Source organism: Manis javanica, chromosome 1, assembly GCF_040802235.1.
Source record: "Manis javanica isolate MJ-LG chromosome 1, MJ_LKY, whole genome shotgun sequence".
In the NCBI taxonomy this organism is placed as follows: domain Eukaryota; kingdom Metazoa; phylum Chordata; class Mammalia; order Pholidota; family Manidae; genus Manis; species Manis javanica.
In genome coordinates, this window is record NC_133156.1 from 87,950,174 (window position 1) to 87,969,244 (window position 19,071).

The 19,071-nt window shown below is 38.9% G+C and overlaps 1 protein-coding gene across 1 annotated transcript in view; it reads left to right on the forward strand.

Annotated features, from left to right (window-relative positions):
- ACOT12 (acyl-CoA thioesterase 12) overlaps positions 1-18,769 on the forward strand; it is a 43,690-nt gene extending 24,921 nt beyond the window's left edge. The window contains exons 6-15 of the mRNA XM_073234461.1: positions 3,337-3,493; positions 4,988-5,107; positions 5,919-6,069; positions 6,704-6,759; positions 7,044-7,107; positions 7,773-7,856; positions 12,865-12,998; positions 14,634-14,762; positions 16,069-16,195; positions 16,444-18,769. Of these exons, the coding sequence (XP_073090562.1) occupies positions 3,337-3,493; positions 4,988-5,107; positions 5,919-6,069; positions 6,704-6,759; positions 7,044-7,107; positions 7,773-7,856; positions 12,865-12,998; positions 14,634-14,762; positions 16,069-16,195; positions 16,444-16,593 (1,172 nt within the window). The 3' untranslated portion in view covers positions 16,594-18,769. The remainder of the gene's footprint in view (positions 1-3,336; positions 3,494-4,987; positions 5,108-5,918; positions 6,070-6,703; positions 6,760-7,043; positions 7,108-7,772; positions 7,857-12,864; positions 12,999-14,633; positions 14,763-16,068; positions 16,196-16,443) is intronic.
- Positions 18,770-19,071: the final 302 nt, after the last annotated feature.

Sequence of the window (19,071 nt, forward strand, 5' to 3'; positions counted from 1 at the left end):
TGGAAATTCATCCTATGCTTCTGGATAGGAAGAATAAGTATTGTCAAAATGGCCATCTTGCCCAAAGCAATTTACAGATTCAATGCAATCCCTATCAAAATACCAACAGCATTTTTTCAATGACCTAGAAAAAACAATCCTAAACTTCATATGGAACCACAACAAAAGATCCTGAATAGCCAAAGCAATCCTGAGAAAGAAGAACAAAACTTGGGGTATTATGTGCCCTGACTTCAAGCTATACTATAAAGCTACAGTAAAACAGTATCAAAACAGTATGGTACTGGCATAAGAACAGACCCATAGATCAATGGAACAGAATGGCCTAGATATAAACCAAATTGATATATGGTCAGTTAATATATGATAAAGAAGCCATGTATATACAATGGGGAAAAGACAGTCTCTTCAATAACTGGTGTTGAGAAACTTGAACAGCTACATGCAAGAGGATGAAACTGGATTATTGTCTAACTCCATACACAAAAGTAAACTTGAAATGTGTCAAAGACCTAAATGTAAGTCAGGAAACCATAAAACTCTAAGAAGAAAACATAGGCAAAAATCTCTTGAACATAAGCATGAGCAGTTTTTTCCTGGACATCTCCTTGAGCAAGGGAAACAAAATAAAAAATAACAAGTGGGACTATATCAAACTAAACTGCTTCTACCTAGCAAAGGAAACCAGCAAAACAAAAAGGCAACCTACAGAATGGGAGAATATATTTGTAAATGATTTATCTGATAAGGCATTAATAACCAAAATATATAAAGAACTTATATGCCTCAAACCAAAAAAAGAATAACCTAATGGTGGAGGACCTGAACAGACACTTCTCCAAAGATGAAATAAGAATGCCCAATAGGCACATTAAAATATGCTCCACATCACCAATCATCAGGGAAATGCAAATCAAAACTACAATGAGCTATCACCTCATTGATCACCATAAGTGGTCACTAGTTAGAATGGCCACTGTCCAAAACACAAGAAATAACAGGTATTGGTGAGGATGTAGAGAAATGGGAGCCCTCCTACACTATTGATGGAAATGTCAATTGATGCAGCCACTGTGGTTCCTCAAAAAACTAAAAATAGAAATACCATTTGATCCAGTAATTCCACTTCTAGGAATTTACCGCCCCCCAAAAAAAACAAAATCCCTGATTCAAAAAGATATATACACTCCTATGTTTATTGCTGCATTATATACAATAGCCAAGATATGGAAGCAACCTAAGTGTCCATCAATAGATGAATGGATAAAGAAGAGGTAGTACATATACACAATAGAATATTATTCACACATAAAAAAGAAAAGCCTGCCATTTACAACAATATGGATGGACCTAGAGGGTGTTATGCTAAGTGAAATAAGCCAGGCAGAGAAAGACAAATACCATATGATTTCACTTATTTGTGGAATATAAAAACAAAGCAAAACAAAATGAGGAGCAAAATAGCAGTAGACTCATTGACACTGAGAAGTGACTGGTGGTTACCATGCGGAAGGGTTAGGGTGGGTGGGTGGGAAGGGTGATGGGAATAAAGGGGCAAAAATTCTCAAATATAATACGTTGATCATGGGGATAGTAGTAAAGCATGGAGAATATAGCTAATAATTGTGTAACATCTTACTGTGGTGACAGATAGTAACTGCCCTAGTGGGGGTGAGAATTTAATAATATGGATAACTGTTGAACCCACTGTGTTCTATATTTGAAAGCAATATAAGATTGTATATCAATGATACTTCAATGTAAAAAAGAAAAAAGTCAGCTTTTGTCAAAAGGAAGTAGGATCTAGTGGGTCAGATAAAGATTACAGAAATAAACATAAAACTATAACTGAGAAAGAAGAAGAGATCATAATTAAGTAGCTGTGGAAGTCAGGGAAGACTTTCCTAAGGAAGTGATGACTGAAATGAGCCAAAGCAGGAAGAAGGTAGAGTGGTGGCCAGTGGAACTGATACTGACAGTGAACAGCATTCAACTGCCCTGATGTGGACAGCACTCGGTTGTAGGAACTGAAAAAAAGGCCAGTGTGGTTGGAAAAAAAGGGATAGACTGAGAGAGAATACGATGGGGATAGAAGGGGTGTTCTTGGCAGTCCGACCATGTGTGGCTGTAGAAGCCATATACGTCAGACAAGGAAGGAACGCTAAGGAAGTGCTAGGGGTCCTAGGAAGGATTGGCGCTTGTATGCAAGGACTACGGGGAGTTACTGACATGTTTTTAAGCAGGAGACTAAAATGATCAGTGGAATGAAAAGGAAAAAAATAAAAGAGGAAGACCATCAATTAATTATAAGTATAAAACTTTCATTAGAAAATGCAGTTAAAGTTCTCTGTAGCCACACTTCTCTGCTTGCTTATATATGATAAGAATGTCCCCATTCCCAGTTACCAACAACAGCTGGCTGGGTGTATCTGTGCTCTTACACTGCAAGCTCAGCTCTGCCTCTGACAGTACAACCACGATGGTACCCCTGATTTGTAAATTCTCCCCCCACTTCCTCAACAATAGCACATGAGATTTAAGCCTATCTGGTGATTCACCAGATGATGCAGGAAGCACAGTTGAATACATTTTACTCCTTTGCAGCCAGAGTAAATGATTTCTCCATTGTTGAGAGTAAAAACCAATTTGTCAGTAAATGAAGCAGACATGATTCAAAAGAAGCAGAAGGACACTGAGAAGTGCAACACATTGTGTCCTCTCTGTTTGTAACTGCATTCATTAAAAAACAACCACAGGAGGCCCATTCCTATTCTGAAGTTACTACAATAGCAAACTATTCCGGATTCTCAGTATCTTTGGCCCTTTATAGCTCAGTTCCTTTCTTTATCAACAACTTTGTTGAGGTATAGTTGACATACCAGACACAGTACAATTTAAATAGTGCAATTTGGTAAGTTTCAAGACATGTATATACCCATGAAACCAATCAAGATAATGACATATCTGTCAATCCCCAAATTTCTTTCTGCCTGTCCTTTCCCTGACCTCTTCTTCCTCCACTCCAACAACTTGTTTAAATGCAATCATTCTTTTAGTCAAAATTCGGATAGACTTATACGATACTTTGGAATATCATTTCTAAAAGGTCTTGCTATCTGCTATCTTACCCAATTCACTGTAAACATTCACCATTCAGATGAAAGTCACTCTGCAAAACAAAACCTTTTTATTTCCTCAGCAGTTTTAAGTATTTGAGAATAATTTTAAAATTTTCTAAAAATCCTGTTAGTTAAGTGTACTGCTAGGATGGAAAAGCCATAGCTCCAGGTTGTGGCATTAAAGCCAAAATTATGAATGCTTACTTCTATCTTTTAGATTCCATTTGTGATGAAGAGGAAGGAGTGGTTTCCACAAGGGGCACCTCTGTTCAGAGCATTGAACTTGTCCTCCCTCCCCATGCAAACCATCATGGAAATACATTTGGTGGCCAGATTATGGCTTGGATGGAGACCGTGGCAACCATTTCTGCAAGGTTCTTGGTTTTGACCTTTGGTGTGTGATTTGGGTTCAGTGGGGATAGAACAGAAAGATTCTGAAACCCAGTTATTGAGCTAGTCAAGGAGACAAGGAGAGGACAATGTTGCCTTTTATTAAAATGAGAAAATACGTCATTCATCTGTTTACCTTAGGATTAGTCTGTCCTTTTGTTTGAAGGTGAGTGTTTACATTCTTGGCTCAAAAATAAAGATGAAATGAGAGTGCTAATACTTTACTCTGAATTATGAAGGTTGATACTGTGACACTGCGACTCCTCGTAATGATCTCATGACAAAGGAAATGCAGAATAGAAATAGAAAACAACCTTTACACTTAAAATTAGTCAAGTTACAAACTTTTTAAAAGGCAATTAACAATTAGGTCTGACTTCTGAAGGTGCTGGTAAGAATCATTATTGTCAAAGGATTAACTGAAAAATAAGACAAGAAAAAGGGAAGAACTTAGTACTTTTAAATGTTCTACAGTTTCAAAAAAGGTTATTTTATTCTTAATGGAACCATGTAGGTATTGAGCAGCTTTAAGGAACACGGTGCACTCTGAAAACACATTTGAACAGAATTCGCCCTACTGACAATTTCTGTAATCATCAAAAATTGCTAAGCTTTATTTTACCAAAATTAAATGAATTTTATTATTAGTATCTCTATAGTTATGACTATAGTTAGAAACCTGTACTTATCTTTCCTATAAGTTATGTACAAATAAGAGAGTTTGTTTTTAAAATGACACTGTCACTCTCAGTGACAATAAAGCATTTGAACCTGTTCTTTTATAAAGGCTTATGGTATAATCAGCTTTGGCAGAGTCTGTTCAGTTAGTGCTGGCACACTTCAGAGAAACTACAGTAGAAATCTAAAATGTAGAAAATTATGGAAATGGCTATCTGGAACTAAATATTCTTTATAAATATTTCAAAATTTCACACAGAAAAACTTGTAAAATGTATACCATGCAGCCTTTCAGGCTTTGTGTAGGTAATTTTTCTGTGGAAAAAAAAATTAGTCTTTTAATATATGGGTGGATTCAGTTAACTATGAAGCTAAGGAACTAGTGTGAATGGCAACAGCTGGCAGTTTGTTCCCCTCCAACCTGGGATCATAGTTTCCTGTGATTGTAGTCATGAGCCTTCAATTAGAACAGAAGATATTTGTTGGTTTTTCAAAGGACTTTCATAGGGAACAAAACCAGAGCAGGGCAGTCACCATAGGAGCAGAAGCATTAGCAACCTGGTAAAGATCTTATGACTCGGGGACATGGAATTTCCCAAAATATTTGCAGAGAGTGTACAGAACCACTCTCAACACACATATCCAGTGATATATTTCACTCTTGAGTTGAAAGAGATGCTTACTTAGAAAGCATATTGAATATTTGTCTACTGCATCTGTCCAATGAATCAGCAGTTCATGAAAATATTTTGGGGGATAAATGCTTTCCTCTCTTCCTCCCTTTTCCCTTGTTTCACCAGCCGCCTCTGTCGGGTGCATCCCCTTCTGAAGTCTGTGGATATGTTTAAGTTCCGGGGACCATCTACAGTTGGAGATCGGCTTGTCTTCAATGCTGTCGTCAACAATACATTTCAGACCTGGTAAAGAGTGTCTACGGCTCTTCAGCTGCTATAGACAATTTCAAACTTGCACATAAATATTTTTTTATTTTTATTTCAATCTGGAGGTAAGGGACTACTTTCCAGTAACCATGTTCCTTCTAATTTTTTTTCAGACTTCACTCAATCTTCAAAATACATAGACACACAATTTAACCCTGTGTGCTGTTTGGAAGCTCCTTACACTTTGTAAATTGGGTTTTGTCTCATAATAAGGGGGACCCTCTCTCCCAGTTGGTCCAGGAGGGTCTTGGTTTGTACCTGTCATAATTACTAACCCTTCCTTTCACTCTCAAAAGAGTACCAGTGGCAAAACAGTCAGCTGACTCAGAATGCACCTGTCATCTAAAACATGAAGTTCAAACCACTTCCCAGTTTGTATTATTCTTAATATACAATGAAAAGATTTAGTATTTTTTCTTTTTAACTGTAAAAAAGAGTATGTTTCCTGTCTAGTTTTAATGTTCGATGCTTTTAAATTACAGAACTATTGTTTTTAGGGGAGAAATGCTCTACCCTCCCCCTTACCAAAATATGTTCGTAAGTGTTGTAAGTCCCAATTGGCCTTTTTCCCAAATAAAATTGAGAAAGCAAGGTGGAAATGCTCCCCAGATCTTGTACATCAGATCTGCTAACCTGATGAAATGGATTTTAACAGTTTCATGTATTTCCAGACAATAAAGAAAAAGCCCAGAGCCCTGGTTCTCTTCCTTGCTTGGAGGAGGTGGTAGTGGTGGCCAGAGGCCAGGCATGCTCTGGTTCTCTGCCCACTGCCCTGTGTCGCCCTCTGCAGTGTTGAAGTGGGAGTGCGTGTGGAGGCCTTTGACTGTCAGGAGTGGTCGGAGGGCCGAGGCCGTCACATCAACAGTGCTTTTCTCATTTATAATGCGATCAATGATAAGGAAGAACTGGTCATATTTCCCAAAATCAAACCCATGTCAAAGGTTAGTGACTAGCATGGAAGTCTGGTTATCAGACCATTCATCCTGGGAGAAGCTGTGGCTACAGAGCTCTACCTAAATTTCTTCGCACAGTGACATCCTCCATGGCTATTCGCCTTTGGCTTTCCCTCTTTCCTGCATCACCAAATAAAATGGGCTTTTTTTCCCCCTCCAGTTCCCTGTACTCATTTGTTGGAATGATGGAGGCCCTCAAGCCCTTACCACTGCTCGGCCACACACAGCTGTGGAAAGCATATCAGCTCCTGTGCCCCATTTCTGACTCCCTTCTCCCACTTTACATCCAGTTCTCCACGCTGCTGCTCATTCATCAAAATTATGTCTTCCCCTTATCTAAAGCTACTTTATTGCCAACTTTCACCTTCCTAAAAACTCTACATTAAGGTATATGTGTAATTCTGGTAACAGAAATGATGACAATCACCAAGTTAAAAAGGGAAAGAAAACAGCTAGCTGTAAGTGTTATTTTTATCCGGGCACCTTTGTGGGTGATGGTAGTTCATTCAGAGACAACGCATGTATCCCACTTAGCATTTTCAACTGACTTAGAAGAGAGACCTTAGGATTGTAACACTTAAATATTAGACATTTATCGACTGACCTTGATTTTTTTTGAAAGGATGATTTTAGACGGTATCGTGGAGCCAAGGCTCGCAAGAGAATTCGCCTGGGAAGGTAAGGGACGTAGGGGTGAGGATTTTATGGAATCTTCTCTTATTTGACAACTGCATAACCAAGAGCCCCCCTTGATTCCCTCATAATGTAAAAAGAGAAGGTGTAATATTTTCTGACTGTGGAGACTACTGTGACTACTGTGATGAAAGTTGGTTTTCCTGATTGTTCCACCAGTAAAAGAAGCTTTTAAAAACTGCTGATTTCAGTTTAAGAAAGTGCCATGGTTACAGTTGTGTGCTAAATGCAAAGAAGAAAACTTATTTAAAGTCTTATTTTTTTTCCAGAAAATATGTTATTTCCCACAAAGAAGAGGTTCCACTTTGTGTACACTGGGACATAAGCAACCAGGTGATGGTTTTATGATTTGAAGCTCTTTGTACATACATCACATCATTACAAAATGGAAATCCCCATGTTTAGCTGATTCAGGTTTTGCCCACACAGGCTAGATGAAAAGCTGACTTCTATCAACCAGTCATTTCAAAATGAAACAAAACCTAGTTATCAGTAACCAACCAGTTTCATCATCTTGTTTGAATTACAAGTACAGTTCCCAAACTAAACACTACTCAGGAGGATCTGCCATCAAATTCATTCAAGCAGCATGGGACATTGGACCTGGTGTCCTACCATGATTTATGCTGAATGACATGCCTACCAGATTGCGTTTTTATAATGCAACAACAAAGTGTTAATCCTTTCAATGTTTTTGACCATAAAATATAAAAGTAAATCAAGTTATTAGGTGTTGATTACAAGTCATAAGAAAGGTAATCGTGTCTTTGCTCAAGACAACAATTAAAATGAGTGTAATTTGCTAAGCATACAGGCCTCATGTTACCTTGTGTGAATTCTGAATTAACAGTTCAAGACAGAAACTATGTTCCCTAGAGCTTAGCTCTGAACTCAGCATCATCACTCTGACTCTAACAGTGCGCATTTTCTAAACAGAAACTATTTGGTCACATATCTGTGCATTGAACCACAGCTTTTAAAAAACATTTGTGTTTTAGGTAACCCTGAGTCATGGCAATGTGGAAGCTCTCAAAAACCTGGCAGCCAAAAGTGGTTGGGAGGTTACCAGTGCCATGGAAAAGGTAGGAGGCATCCATGTACACGCACAACCCATTGTCCTTCACAAACACAAGTTGTTATGGTAGTGGTTCTGCTCCTTCTGTGAAGGTAAAGTCTTCGTGGGAAACTATTTCTAAGAGTCAAGCCTCTTCCCAATCCTGACCCTCCTACTCCACACTGACTGATTTAGGGTCCTTCAAGTACGAGCGTAGTTCTCATTTTCCATTTCTCTCTCCTCTCCATCTGCCCGAATCCCACCTGGCCTTCAAGATCCAGGACTCACACTTCTCCAAAAGCCACTCCTATCACCCCTGATTGAAGGAACGTATCTCTAAGAAGTCCTATAACAATTACTTCTTCAAGATTAATTTCTTAGTTAATCCACTATCTTGTCACATTTCCTACACAGCTACATTGAATTGATATTTAAATCTTACATGGTAACTTAACTTTTTTACACATGGTCTTTTTCCCTAACATTATCATCAACTTCTTAAGAAAGAAGCCTGGTCTTGATTTCTTTATCTCTCTTAGCACCTTTTACAGTGTTTTCATGTCATCAAGTTTAAATAAATGTATACAATTTGGATTTTAATTTTATCTAATCTCAGAGGTGTATTAGGAGACCTTTGAAGTCAATGCCCACACTAACTAGACTGAGAGCTGTTTAGCTCACCACAGCAGTTTCAGAACATAGCAGTGCCTGGTACTCAACAGATGCTTGAAAATGCCAGCTCTTTCTCTGTGCTCATATTTCACTGTGTACTGCTTTTTGACATCAGTGAAGCAGCAGCCTCTAAAATAGGGTGACTATATTACCTGGTTTCCCGGTCATCCCATCATAATTATTACCAGTGCCTCAGTGTTCCAGTTTGGATAATAAATGATATGGTCACTTACCCTGAACTTGAAGTGAATTCAGATGCTGCTTCATTGATTCTTTTCAACTGTGACCTCCTCTGTGTTTTGTTCCGGGTTGTTGGCTTTTATTATGTCTTTGCCCTCACTACTGAATCCTTTCGGGGTCTTTCTTAACCTCTTTGGATCCAGTTAGGTTTCCATCATGCTTGGTCAGTGATGTAGAAATACAGGTTTGACATAACAAAGTTATCTCTTCCTCATAAAAGATGCTTCAAGACTTTGTTTTCTTTTACTAATACAAAATTTGCTTCTTGCATCAGTGCTGGCATCTGAGCACTCATGAACAGCATTGGAAAGGACAAATTTGTGTCTGAAATGAAGGAGGAGAGCACATTTCAGGAAGTCATATAATACAGTAAAACTTCAGCTCTTTGGGAGTTTGGGGCCAGTAACAAACCTAAACAAATAAATGGGATATTTACCAGTGTCTAAGGAGACCCATCAATAATTAATTCTCAATTTTTGTATGATTTTTATACTTAGTAGAGGATATTGTATAATTAAAGGAGCATTCTTATGTTATCTCTGTTGAATTTGAAGCCCTTCATGTCTTTATATATATGATAAAATCTGATTTTTTTCTTTCTGAGTTATCCCCCTCTTCTTTCCTTCTTTTTAAAGGTTTTATTTTTTGTTAATTTTAAAATACAGCTCTCATCTTTTTCTGTCATCTTTTAGTTGAATAATTCTTATAATACAGCTCTCTGTTAAGAATAATACTCAGGTTTTAAAATCTATACTTGTTTTTGAGATTAGATGGCAAAAGTCTAAGATTTCTGGTATTTATAATGAAATGGGGCAGTACTTAGTGTTTTAACCCATATTTCATTTTTTTCAATATAAAGCTGGAATTAATAATAGGTATACTGTCATCTTAAAGGGACTTACAGTCTATTTTGGAAACATCACTTATATGTATGAAATAGCTAAAGAGTAATTTTGAGCTGGTTTATAAACAAGTGAGAGATTACACTTATTGAAACTGTTTAGGTCACCTCTTGGGCAATTCAAAGAAAGGTAAGAGAAAAACAGAATTTTGGAGGTGGGTGATTCTTTTCTCCTTGAAGATAGTGTAAGGAGCAGATGCTGGAGAGACAAAGGGCTCTTTCTAAGCTGTGAGTAGCTTGAACCAAAGCTTCAGGTGGCAATAGCATGGATAGGAGACTGGTCTGACAGGAGTAGCTTTTTATTTAGGGAGCAGCTGAGAGTGTGCTGGAAAAGCTATAGTGAATGCCAGAATGGCAAGGACCGCTTGCAGGCCTTCCCCCCAGGACAAAACCCAGTATAGGAAACAGACCAGAGGGAGCTGTTCTAGTTGAAGCTGGGGAGGCCACTGGCCCCAGAGTCCCATCTCTTCTCCCCTTAGCCCTGGGTGTAACCCCCTAGGCACCTCCAAGAAAAGTCAGCACCCCCACCACCAGCCCCAGGCCTCCCCCTACAGATGAGTTTGTCCTCCTGCCCACAATGTAATTTCAGTAACACATTGTCAACATAGTGTAAATTCTGTAATTTTGAGTTATTTCCTCACATGCTACTTAGACATCCAAATCCACTATTTGGATTTGTAGAATTGTATTAGAATGAAAGAAAAATAACACTAGTAAAATATTAGCAAGCTCTGGCAGATTTTGAGCCTACCTACTTTAAACATCATTTCATAGAATAACATTCTCCAGGCACCAAATGATAAAAAGTTTGAGTTGGTTACAAATGGAATTGAACCTGCATTCTTCCGAGCATGAAAGGGAGCTTGTTTCTTTGGACAGTTGGTCTTGTCTTGGAGAATTTTTTCACCAAGCAAGTTCGCATTGCTACAAGAGTCCAGTTGAAAAGAGCCAACACCAATCTTACTGCGCTGATGGACAGTGACTGCAATGGGGTGTGGGGAGGACTTGATAGTAATGGTGAATGTAGTAACCACATTCATTGTTTTTCTTGTGAAACCTTCATAAGAGTGTATATCTATGATACCTTAATAAAAATTTTAATTAATTTATTAATTTAAAAAAGAACAATTTCAGAAAAGAAAAAAGAGCCGATACCAACCGCTGCCTGTCCTTGCATCCGCGCCGCTGGTTCTGACGGCAGCGCAGTAAGACAGGCTGTCGGCTTCACACCTTCTGGGGGAAGGATCGCAGTACCATTCACTCACCCAGGACGGTACTGGGTGCCCGATAAGGGTAGTGAGGGCAGGGTCTAAGAGCGGCTACTCAGCCTGGCGTTTGCTTTGGCTCCAGGAGAAGACGCAGCCGCGTATCGGTAACCTGGGCAGCAGCCCCTGGGAAAGTGCTGAGGCGGTCTGTTTCCCAGGGCTGCCAGAACCGTGCCACAAACTCGAATGGCAGAAATGCATAGTCTCACGGTTAAGGAAGCTGGAAGTCTGAGATGAAGCTGTCAGCAGGGTTGATTGCTTCTGAATGAGTGAGGGGGAACCTGGTGTAGTCTCTCCCTAAGCTTCTGGGGGTTTGCTGGCAATCTTGGTGTTCCTCAGCTTATAGATGCATCCCCCAATCTCTCCCTTCATCTTCACGTGGCGTTTCCCCAGTGTACATGTCTGTGTCCAAATTTCCCCTTTCTGGAAGAACACCAGTCATGCTGGATTAGGGGCCCACCCTACTGCAGTATAACCTCATCTTAATGAATTACATGTGCAAGTATCCACTTTCCAAGTAAGGTCACGTTCTGAGGTACTAGAGGTGATGACTTTAATATATGAATCTGGGGAGGAACACAATCCAGCTCTTAACAAGTGCTCAGCCCAGCATTGCATGCCACTCCACCCGTTTCACCAGGTAGACCACGGCTGCCCCCGAGGCCACAGCCTGAGAGAGGTTGTAGAATTCACCCTGGCCACCTGCCCTCATCCCCTCTCAGATGCAGAGCCCAGCAGCCCAGGCTAGGCCCACATGGCCAACTAGCTGTGATGCAGTGACTTCCCTCTGGCTTTATACCAGTGAACCTCCTTTTACTCCTGCTATAAAGAGGCAGTTGGTCCTTCCATGTGGGCTGAGTCTCAGTCACCATCTGGAGCATTTTTCTTTCACCGTTCAGTTTTCCCTCTGTTCGGTAGGTTTTCAGGATGCAGATCATATCCACCTTTGCTGGCTTGATTTAAAGACAGGCTTGGCATGAGGGTCAACTGGATAGGAAGAATGGAACGGTCACTCCTTTTCTTTCTAAGCTGCTTTTAGTCAGTTTCTCATTTCTTCATTTCTTCTTGAAGAGATTTATGTTTAAATAAAGGCCTCTCCCTCACAGCGTAATTCTTCCATCTGCTTGATTCCAACACTGAAGTCTTAACCCTATGTTTGTTTGTCTCCTCACAGCTTGTTGCCATGGGAATGATTATAAGATGGCAAATTTCTATACTAACTTTGAAGCACCCTGAAAGAGATGGAGAAAATGGGCAGGACAGAAATGTGCTCATAGCCAAACACATATCTCTCATTATCAGCAAAAGCACAGTAATATTTAAGTATATGTCAGATGGCTCCCCAAGACAGGACTCCTCTTGTCTAAGGAATACAAGTATTAGAAACCCAAGAATTGGTTTCTCAGGAGGGTGAACCCTTGTATTCACAAATGAAACACTGCTTGGTTCTGAAGAAACATGGTGCCTCCCTGAGCCTGTTGAGAGGCTAAGTTGTTTCTCGAGGTGGTGGCTTGCTTCTTGGGTCCCCATGGCCCACTGAAGACATGCCTGGCATCCTGGAAAAGTGTCTGAGGCTGTGGACTTAGCTCTAATGTCTCTGGGGGCAGATGGGGCACTGATTTGCCTAGCAGCTAGGTGATACTTTCTGTTGTCCTGGGTAGAGACAGGGAAACATCCTAAAGAGATAAAGAGAGAATAGCTTACATTCTTTATTTTTTTCCTGAGAAAAACTGTAATTAAATAACCCAAGTCATATGCTGTATGGAGTACCCAGGAAAAGAGCATCCTGGCCTGAACTCTAGACATTCAAGTATTTGAAGTGAAATTGTCATCATCTGGCTTCATTACTATCCAGGTGCCCAGAGACCTTAGTAATCAACCTAGGACTACATATATGTGCATAGTTTTTAAAGTAAAAACATTCATTTTTCTTCCATAATTTATTTTTTCTCTTTCAGATAAAAATTTATACTCTGGAAGAGCATGATATTTTATCTATTTGGGTTGAAAAGCATGTGGAAAGACCAGCACACTTGGCTTATCATCTCTTGTCAGACTTTACCAAGCGACCTTTGTGGGACCCCCATTATGTGTAAGAATACATTTAAAATATTTTCTTAACCAACCCTGACACATAAAAGGTAATCTCCATAATGCAGTCCATCTCTATTGCCCAACATATGACCCATTGTTTTATTAAATAGCATTTTTTAAAGCTTGCTTTACACAGAAAACTACACGTGCTATAGAGAGACACAAAACAAAAATCATAATAATTTATTCATCATCTGTATTGAGTTGGCATGCTTGCTCTGTATCTATTGTAATCCCACCAATAACTCTTCAAATCTGATGCAAATTTGGTATTCCTATTTAACAAGAGAGAGTCTCCGAGACTTGCCAAGATTACACAGGCAATACAGTGACAGGAACTGAATTGGAAGCCAGGTCTGTCAGGCTCTGAATTTCACACTCTTGTATTTTCAAATACAATTTCATTGTTCTTGAGGAAGTAATTATCAAATTGTCCTTCCCACTTCCCACTCTTGATATTTAATTAATAGTTCCTTCTTTTTCTGTGAAGCAGCACTCCTGGTGAGCAGCTGACAGGAAGCTGTGTGAGTTCTGAGATGAAAGGCCTTCCTTCCTGCCTTCTGATCCTCTCCCTTCTGATCAGGGCCATGCGCCTTGTCCACTGCACTGACCCACACTGATGGCACTCAGGCCATGCCCCCTTCTCCAGGGGGTCTGGCTTCTGGGCTACAGCTCTCAGTGCCTCACTGGACACCTTGTTGAAAGGGAAGGATTGGTGAAATGGGCTTCTTAGTAGATTAAGCATTACCATTTACTTCCTAATCTTGACAAGATTGAGGTTTAGTTTTAAAATGGCTAAACCTCATTATGATTAATGCTGTGTAATAGACAATTTTACCACTAAAGTGAAACACCTCTGGGGTCATGTGTTACATTTACATCCATCCATCATGGTTAATGCTATGATAATAAACACTCCGAGAGAAGAGAAAACACCTCATGATTTTCTTGTATATGTAGATACTCTGTAAGTACAAAGCTTTTAGCAAGAACAATGCCTAAACTTTGATGTTAATTCTTTTCATGTGCAGAGGAATGAATGAATGAATTCTAATTCAACTTACTTTTCTTGTGCACCTACTATGGTTTAGGTATTGTGCCAAGTATTTTCATTTAACCCTCACAATAATCCCATAGGTATCATTATCTACGTTTTACAAATGAAAAAAATCAAATGACTTGCCTAACATAACATAGCTACTAAGTGACAATCTGGGATACAGAGGCAAGTTGATCCCAAACTTAGTGCTCTTTTCAATATCCCATATTCGTTTATGGAAGAGTCCTTCTTAGGCTGTCCTTATAACATACTGGTCTTCAAAATATTGATAATACAGAAAAATAATTTTGTGGCAAACAACTAAATGCCTTTCTCTGAAGTATTGAAGGCAGTGACCTTAGAATCTAATGGCCACCATTCTCTCCATCATATGCGTAATCATTCTTTCTAACTAAACAGCTTTCTAAAGATGGACTGTGAAAAACACTGCTGGCTTTGGAAGGATGGTTATGCGAACAGAAGGGTGAATGTGGACATCAGTGATCAAGTTATGCAAACAAACAATAGAAGTGAGTGCTTTACTCTAGCAGAGAGAAAAGTGCAGCCTTTCTTTTCACGGTTCTGTTTCCATAGGTCCTGTGAAGTCATAGATTGGGTGGGTGAAGATGATCAGATATACCATATCACTTGTCCTATAGTAAATGGCGACAAACTCAAAGACTTGGTAGTACTTGTATCACGAAGAAGGCCTCTCAAAGATGGGTGAGTACATGCAATTCAAGTGTCGTTGCAATGATTTATAGTATAGAGTAGAAAGAATAAGTTGATATGAAAATAAGGAAGGCAACATATGCATTTCTGATCGTGTTCATCTGAATATTTTCTAGGACCTTTAATTATCATTAAAAAATCATTTATTAAATGCCACCTGTATGCAAAGTGCCATGCAAGATTCCTAAAGCAGTTCCCTTTCCTTTTGTGCTATAAACATTTAAAACCATGCATACTTAGCAAATCATTGAGACTTTCCATTATCAGTAAGTAGTGAAAGCCAAATAAAACACCAGGAATTGGTTTAGAATTTACAAAGACCCAATTGTGCTAGACCTCCAAAATGACTAGCTGCCAACAAGGGCTGTCCATCAGAGTGTCTGTGCGTGATTTTTCTGTGGGCACTGGACTTCTGGGAGTACCTGGTCTGGGTTCTAAGGGGAAGTGTCCAAAGAGACAAGAAATGGAAGCTGCCAGAACAGTTAAGATCTACACTTGGACAGTTCCAAGTGTCATTTCTAATGTCAAAACTGGCCTATAGAACTAATCCCACACATATATGATATTAATGCACATGGATGTTTCAGTACAGTATAATTTATTATGGCAAAAGAATTTAGCTATAAACAGAATGTCTATCTTATGAATTACGGTAGAGCCATACTGCAGAGGATGAAGTAACTATAGAGGCACTGATACAGAAACATCTTAAAAGATTTATTGGTAGGTAAAAATTCAAATTGTGGAGCAATATTCATAAAATGTTAATATTTATGTAAAAATCTATGTATGTGCGTTTGCTTACATAAATGTTATATATTTATAAAAAAGGTCTGGAGGGATACATATTGAAATGTCAATAGTCATCTTTAAAATGGGAGAGCATTGTGCTAGGGTGGACTGAAGGAAGACTTCTGTTTTTTAGTCTATAGGGTTCTCTTTTGTTCAAGGGTTCCTTAGAACAATTTCTATTTACTTTTAAGTGAAAAAGAAGAGACTAAAATTACAACCCATTAGGTCACAATAAAACCAGTTTGGAGGCTAACTCCAACTCTGTGCAATTATGCCAAGTATATGTACTTCTTGGGCAGAACACACCTGTGACCATTATTACTATTTCCTACACTTAAATGTAGCCATAACCTTTTCTAAGGCAGACCACTCACCTGGAAGATCTGGGTCTTCATAGTGTCGCTTCTACCTATATAAATAAACTACATTAACTACAGGAATTAATTTTCTAATGACTATTCTTCATTTCTTGTAAGAGCTTAGAATATGTCCTTTGATCTTTCAGTAACACTTATGCAGTGGCAGTGCAGTCGGTTATCCTGCCATCAGTTCCACCTTCTTCACAGCACATCAGAAGTGAAATTAGATGTGCTGGATTTCTCATCCATGCTATTGACAGCAGTTCATGCACCGTAAGTCTGATGAAACATCTGCAGATTAATTTGCTCTTACAGATACAGAGATTTTATCCAGATTTCCTAATTAACTGTAATTCTGTAATGTATGTCCACACCAGTAGAATCCTTACTAAGGTCATCCTTTCAGATCCTTTCCAGAAGGTTGGGGTCATAGCTTCCTCTACACCAGAAAGATTCGACCTTTGCTTGAGAAAGTCCTAAGTCAGCAAGCAATTAAAATATTGCACTTTCTTTTGAAACAGGTATCATACTTTAACCAGATTTCTGCTAGCATCTCTCCTTACTTTGCTGGAAATCTTGGTGGCTGGTCAAAATCCATTGAAGAGACAGCAGCCTCCTGTATACAATTCATAGAGAATGCTCCTGATGATGGGTTGATAAGTATATGTTAAATGGTAAACTTTCAATTACCTGTAATTTGATTCCCACTTTTAATTCCAAGCACCCTTAGCCTTGACACTTGGCAAGCTTTGGGGACACAAATGACTTGTTATCAGCCTAAACATAATGCAATTAGAAAGGGATCAAAAAATAAAATTCATCTCAGATCAAATACCACTAATTTGGATTAGAATTATTAAAAGACCTTTATAACTGTTGAGTTCATGTGTGGCTCTTCTCCCTTCCAAACTGCCCATATGCAAGTTTATGTGTTCTGTAACATGGTACAAACTTGACTAAAATGATCATAAACATTTTTAGGCTGTAGTGGTGAAACATGTTCTGCTTGGAATTCTATAAAATAGAAAAAGATAAGTTGGCTAGTTGATTAATAGTGTGGGATTATTCCATGTATAGTAGGTATCTGTATGTCAGGAGCATCTGACAAGATGTATTACATGTTTTAGGGCTTTAAATTAGGAAGACATTAAAACATAATGGATTCCAATCAATTTTAATAACAGGGACTACTTTACTAGTGTCATTTAACATATATTCAAGGTGACTGACCAATTTAGTCTCTATTGCTATATATACACAGGAAAAGTACCTGCAAAATGTGATATTGCAAAGAGAGAATATTAACTGAGCTCTTCTTTCATAACCACATTAGCACTTTATTCTCTAGACTTCAACATTCATTATTCTGCTCTGTGATTTGTCTTAGCTCATAAGACAAACCAGCTTATGTCAAGCTAGCCTCCTCTACAGGACAATGTTTAGTAGAAGTTGAAGGACTTCTCCATTCGAGTGTGGAGAATTTAAGAGGTTATATACATCCTGCTGTTAGTTTGTATATCTCTACCTCCACTTCCCTGGTGACCCCCTCCCCACAGCCATTCACCAGCCTAGATCTGGCGCTAGTTAGTTTATTATGTGGCAGCAGGTTTTCATGTAGATGAACTTTGGACTGTGCTCCAATTTTATGAATTGACATTTACATGCAGTAAGAAAAGTGGATATGTAGATTAAAATGATTATCTACTACATTCCAGAAGTAGAAAGGTTTTTGAGAATGTTCTTTAATTTTTTTAAAAGGTGAAAAAAATCAGCAGTCAAGGCGTTACATCATATTAAACTTTTGTATTGCAAAATTTCAGAGCTTTCCGACAATTGAGACACTTCAAACATCTGTCTGTCCTGTCGTTGAATTTATATTTTTGGAGCTTTTTCCTCAATGGCAACAGAAATATTGTGAGTTTAAAGGAAGAGAGTAACTGGCTGGGTCACTGTTAGAGATGAAAATTTTGCTCACTCTTAATTTATACCACAGGCATACTCTATACCAGCACTCTCCAATATGGCAGCCACTAGCCACATGTGTCTATTTAAATTAAACTAATTAAAATAAAATAAAATTTAGAAAGCAGTTCTTCAGCTACCCTAGCCCCATTTCAAGCAGTACTCATCACATGTGGTTAATGGCTAGCATACTGGACAGTACAGGAATAGAACATGTCCATCATCACACAAGCTGCTTTAGCTAGTGCTGGTCAGTTGTGTTTCGCTCTGTGTTATAATGCAGGCAGGTCCTATTGTTTTCCCATTTTCACCTATCATATACCAAGTGGTCCCTTCTACCCTTGCTAAAAGAAGTGCTTCTGGACAAAGACACAGGGCTCACCCATCTGGCTCTTTCTTGGATCATTCAGCACGGCCTAAGTTGAAGGGCTCACTTTCAGACTACTAGACTAAAAAGACTTGAAGAGGGTGTGACACAGGAAAAGATAGCAATACATTCAGGCTCTACTTAGGGCTTCTCAAAAAGTTTAAAAACCATACCACAACTAACTAGGCATTCCTTTTGTAAAATTCCACAATAGGCCTTGGGTTTGTATTTATTTGTTTAATGGAAATATGTCTGATCACTGTTTCATGCATTCAGTAAATATTTATTAAGAGCCTACTTTGTACTAAACACTTTTAGGAACTGTGTTCAGCAAGGAATGGAAACGTCCTGAACACATTATAAATAAAATAAACAAATAATGTAGGATATTAGAAGATCAGTGTTATATGGCAAAATAAAACAGGGTAAAGGAGGTGAGTACTGGGGAGACATTGGAGATGGTCATTCATATTTTAAATAGGATGGTTAAGATATGCTTCAATGAGGTCCATTAGAGCAAAATCTGAGGGCAGAGAGAGACTGAGCCATAGGATCTCTGGATGGTACCATTTCCTACAGAAGAACTAGCCAAGGTAAAGCCCCTGAAGTGGGAATGCTTCTGGCACATTCTAAAAAAAAGAGAGAGAAGCTGGGAAGACTGGAACAGAGAGAGAATTTAAGACAGCCTTCCCCTGTTCTCTTTGGTGCTCAAGCTGTAAGCAAACAAGATTGCTCTAAGGGTAAGCAGCTAAGCTGGTTCATCAGCAGGCACTCTTAACTCCTGGAGACTAAAGCCAGAGGAAACATAAAAACGTAGTCA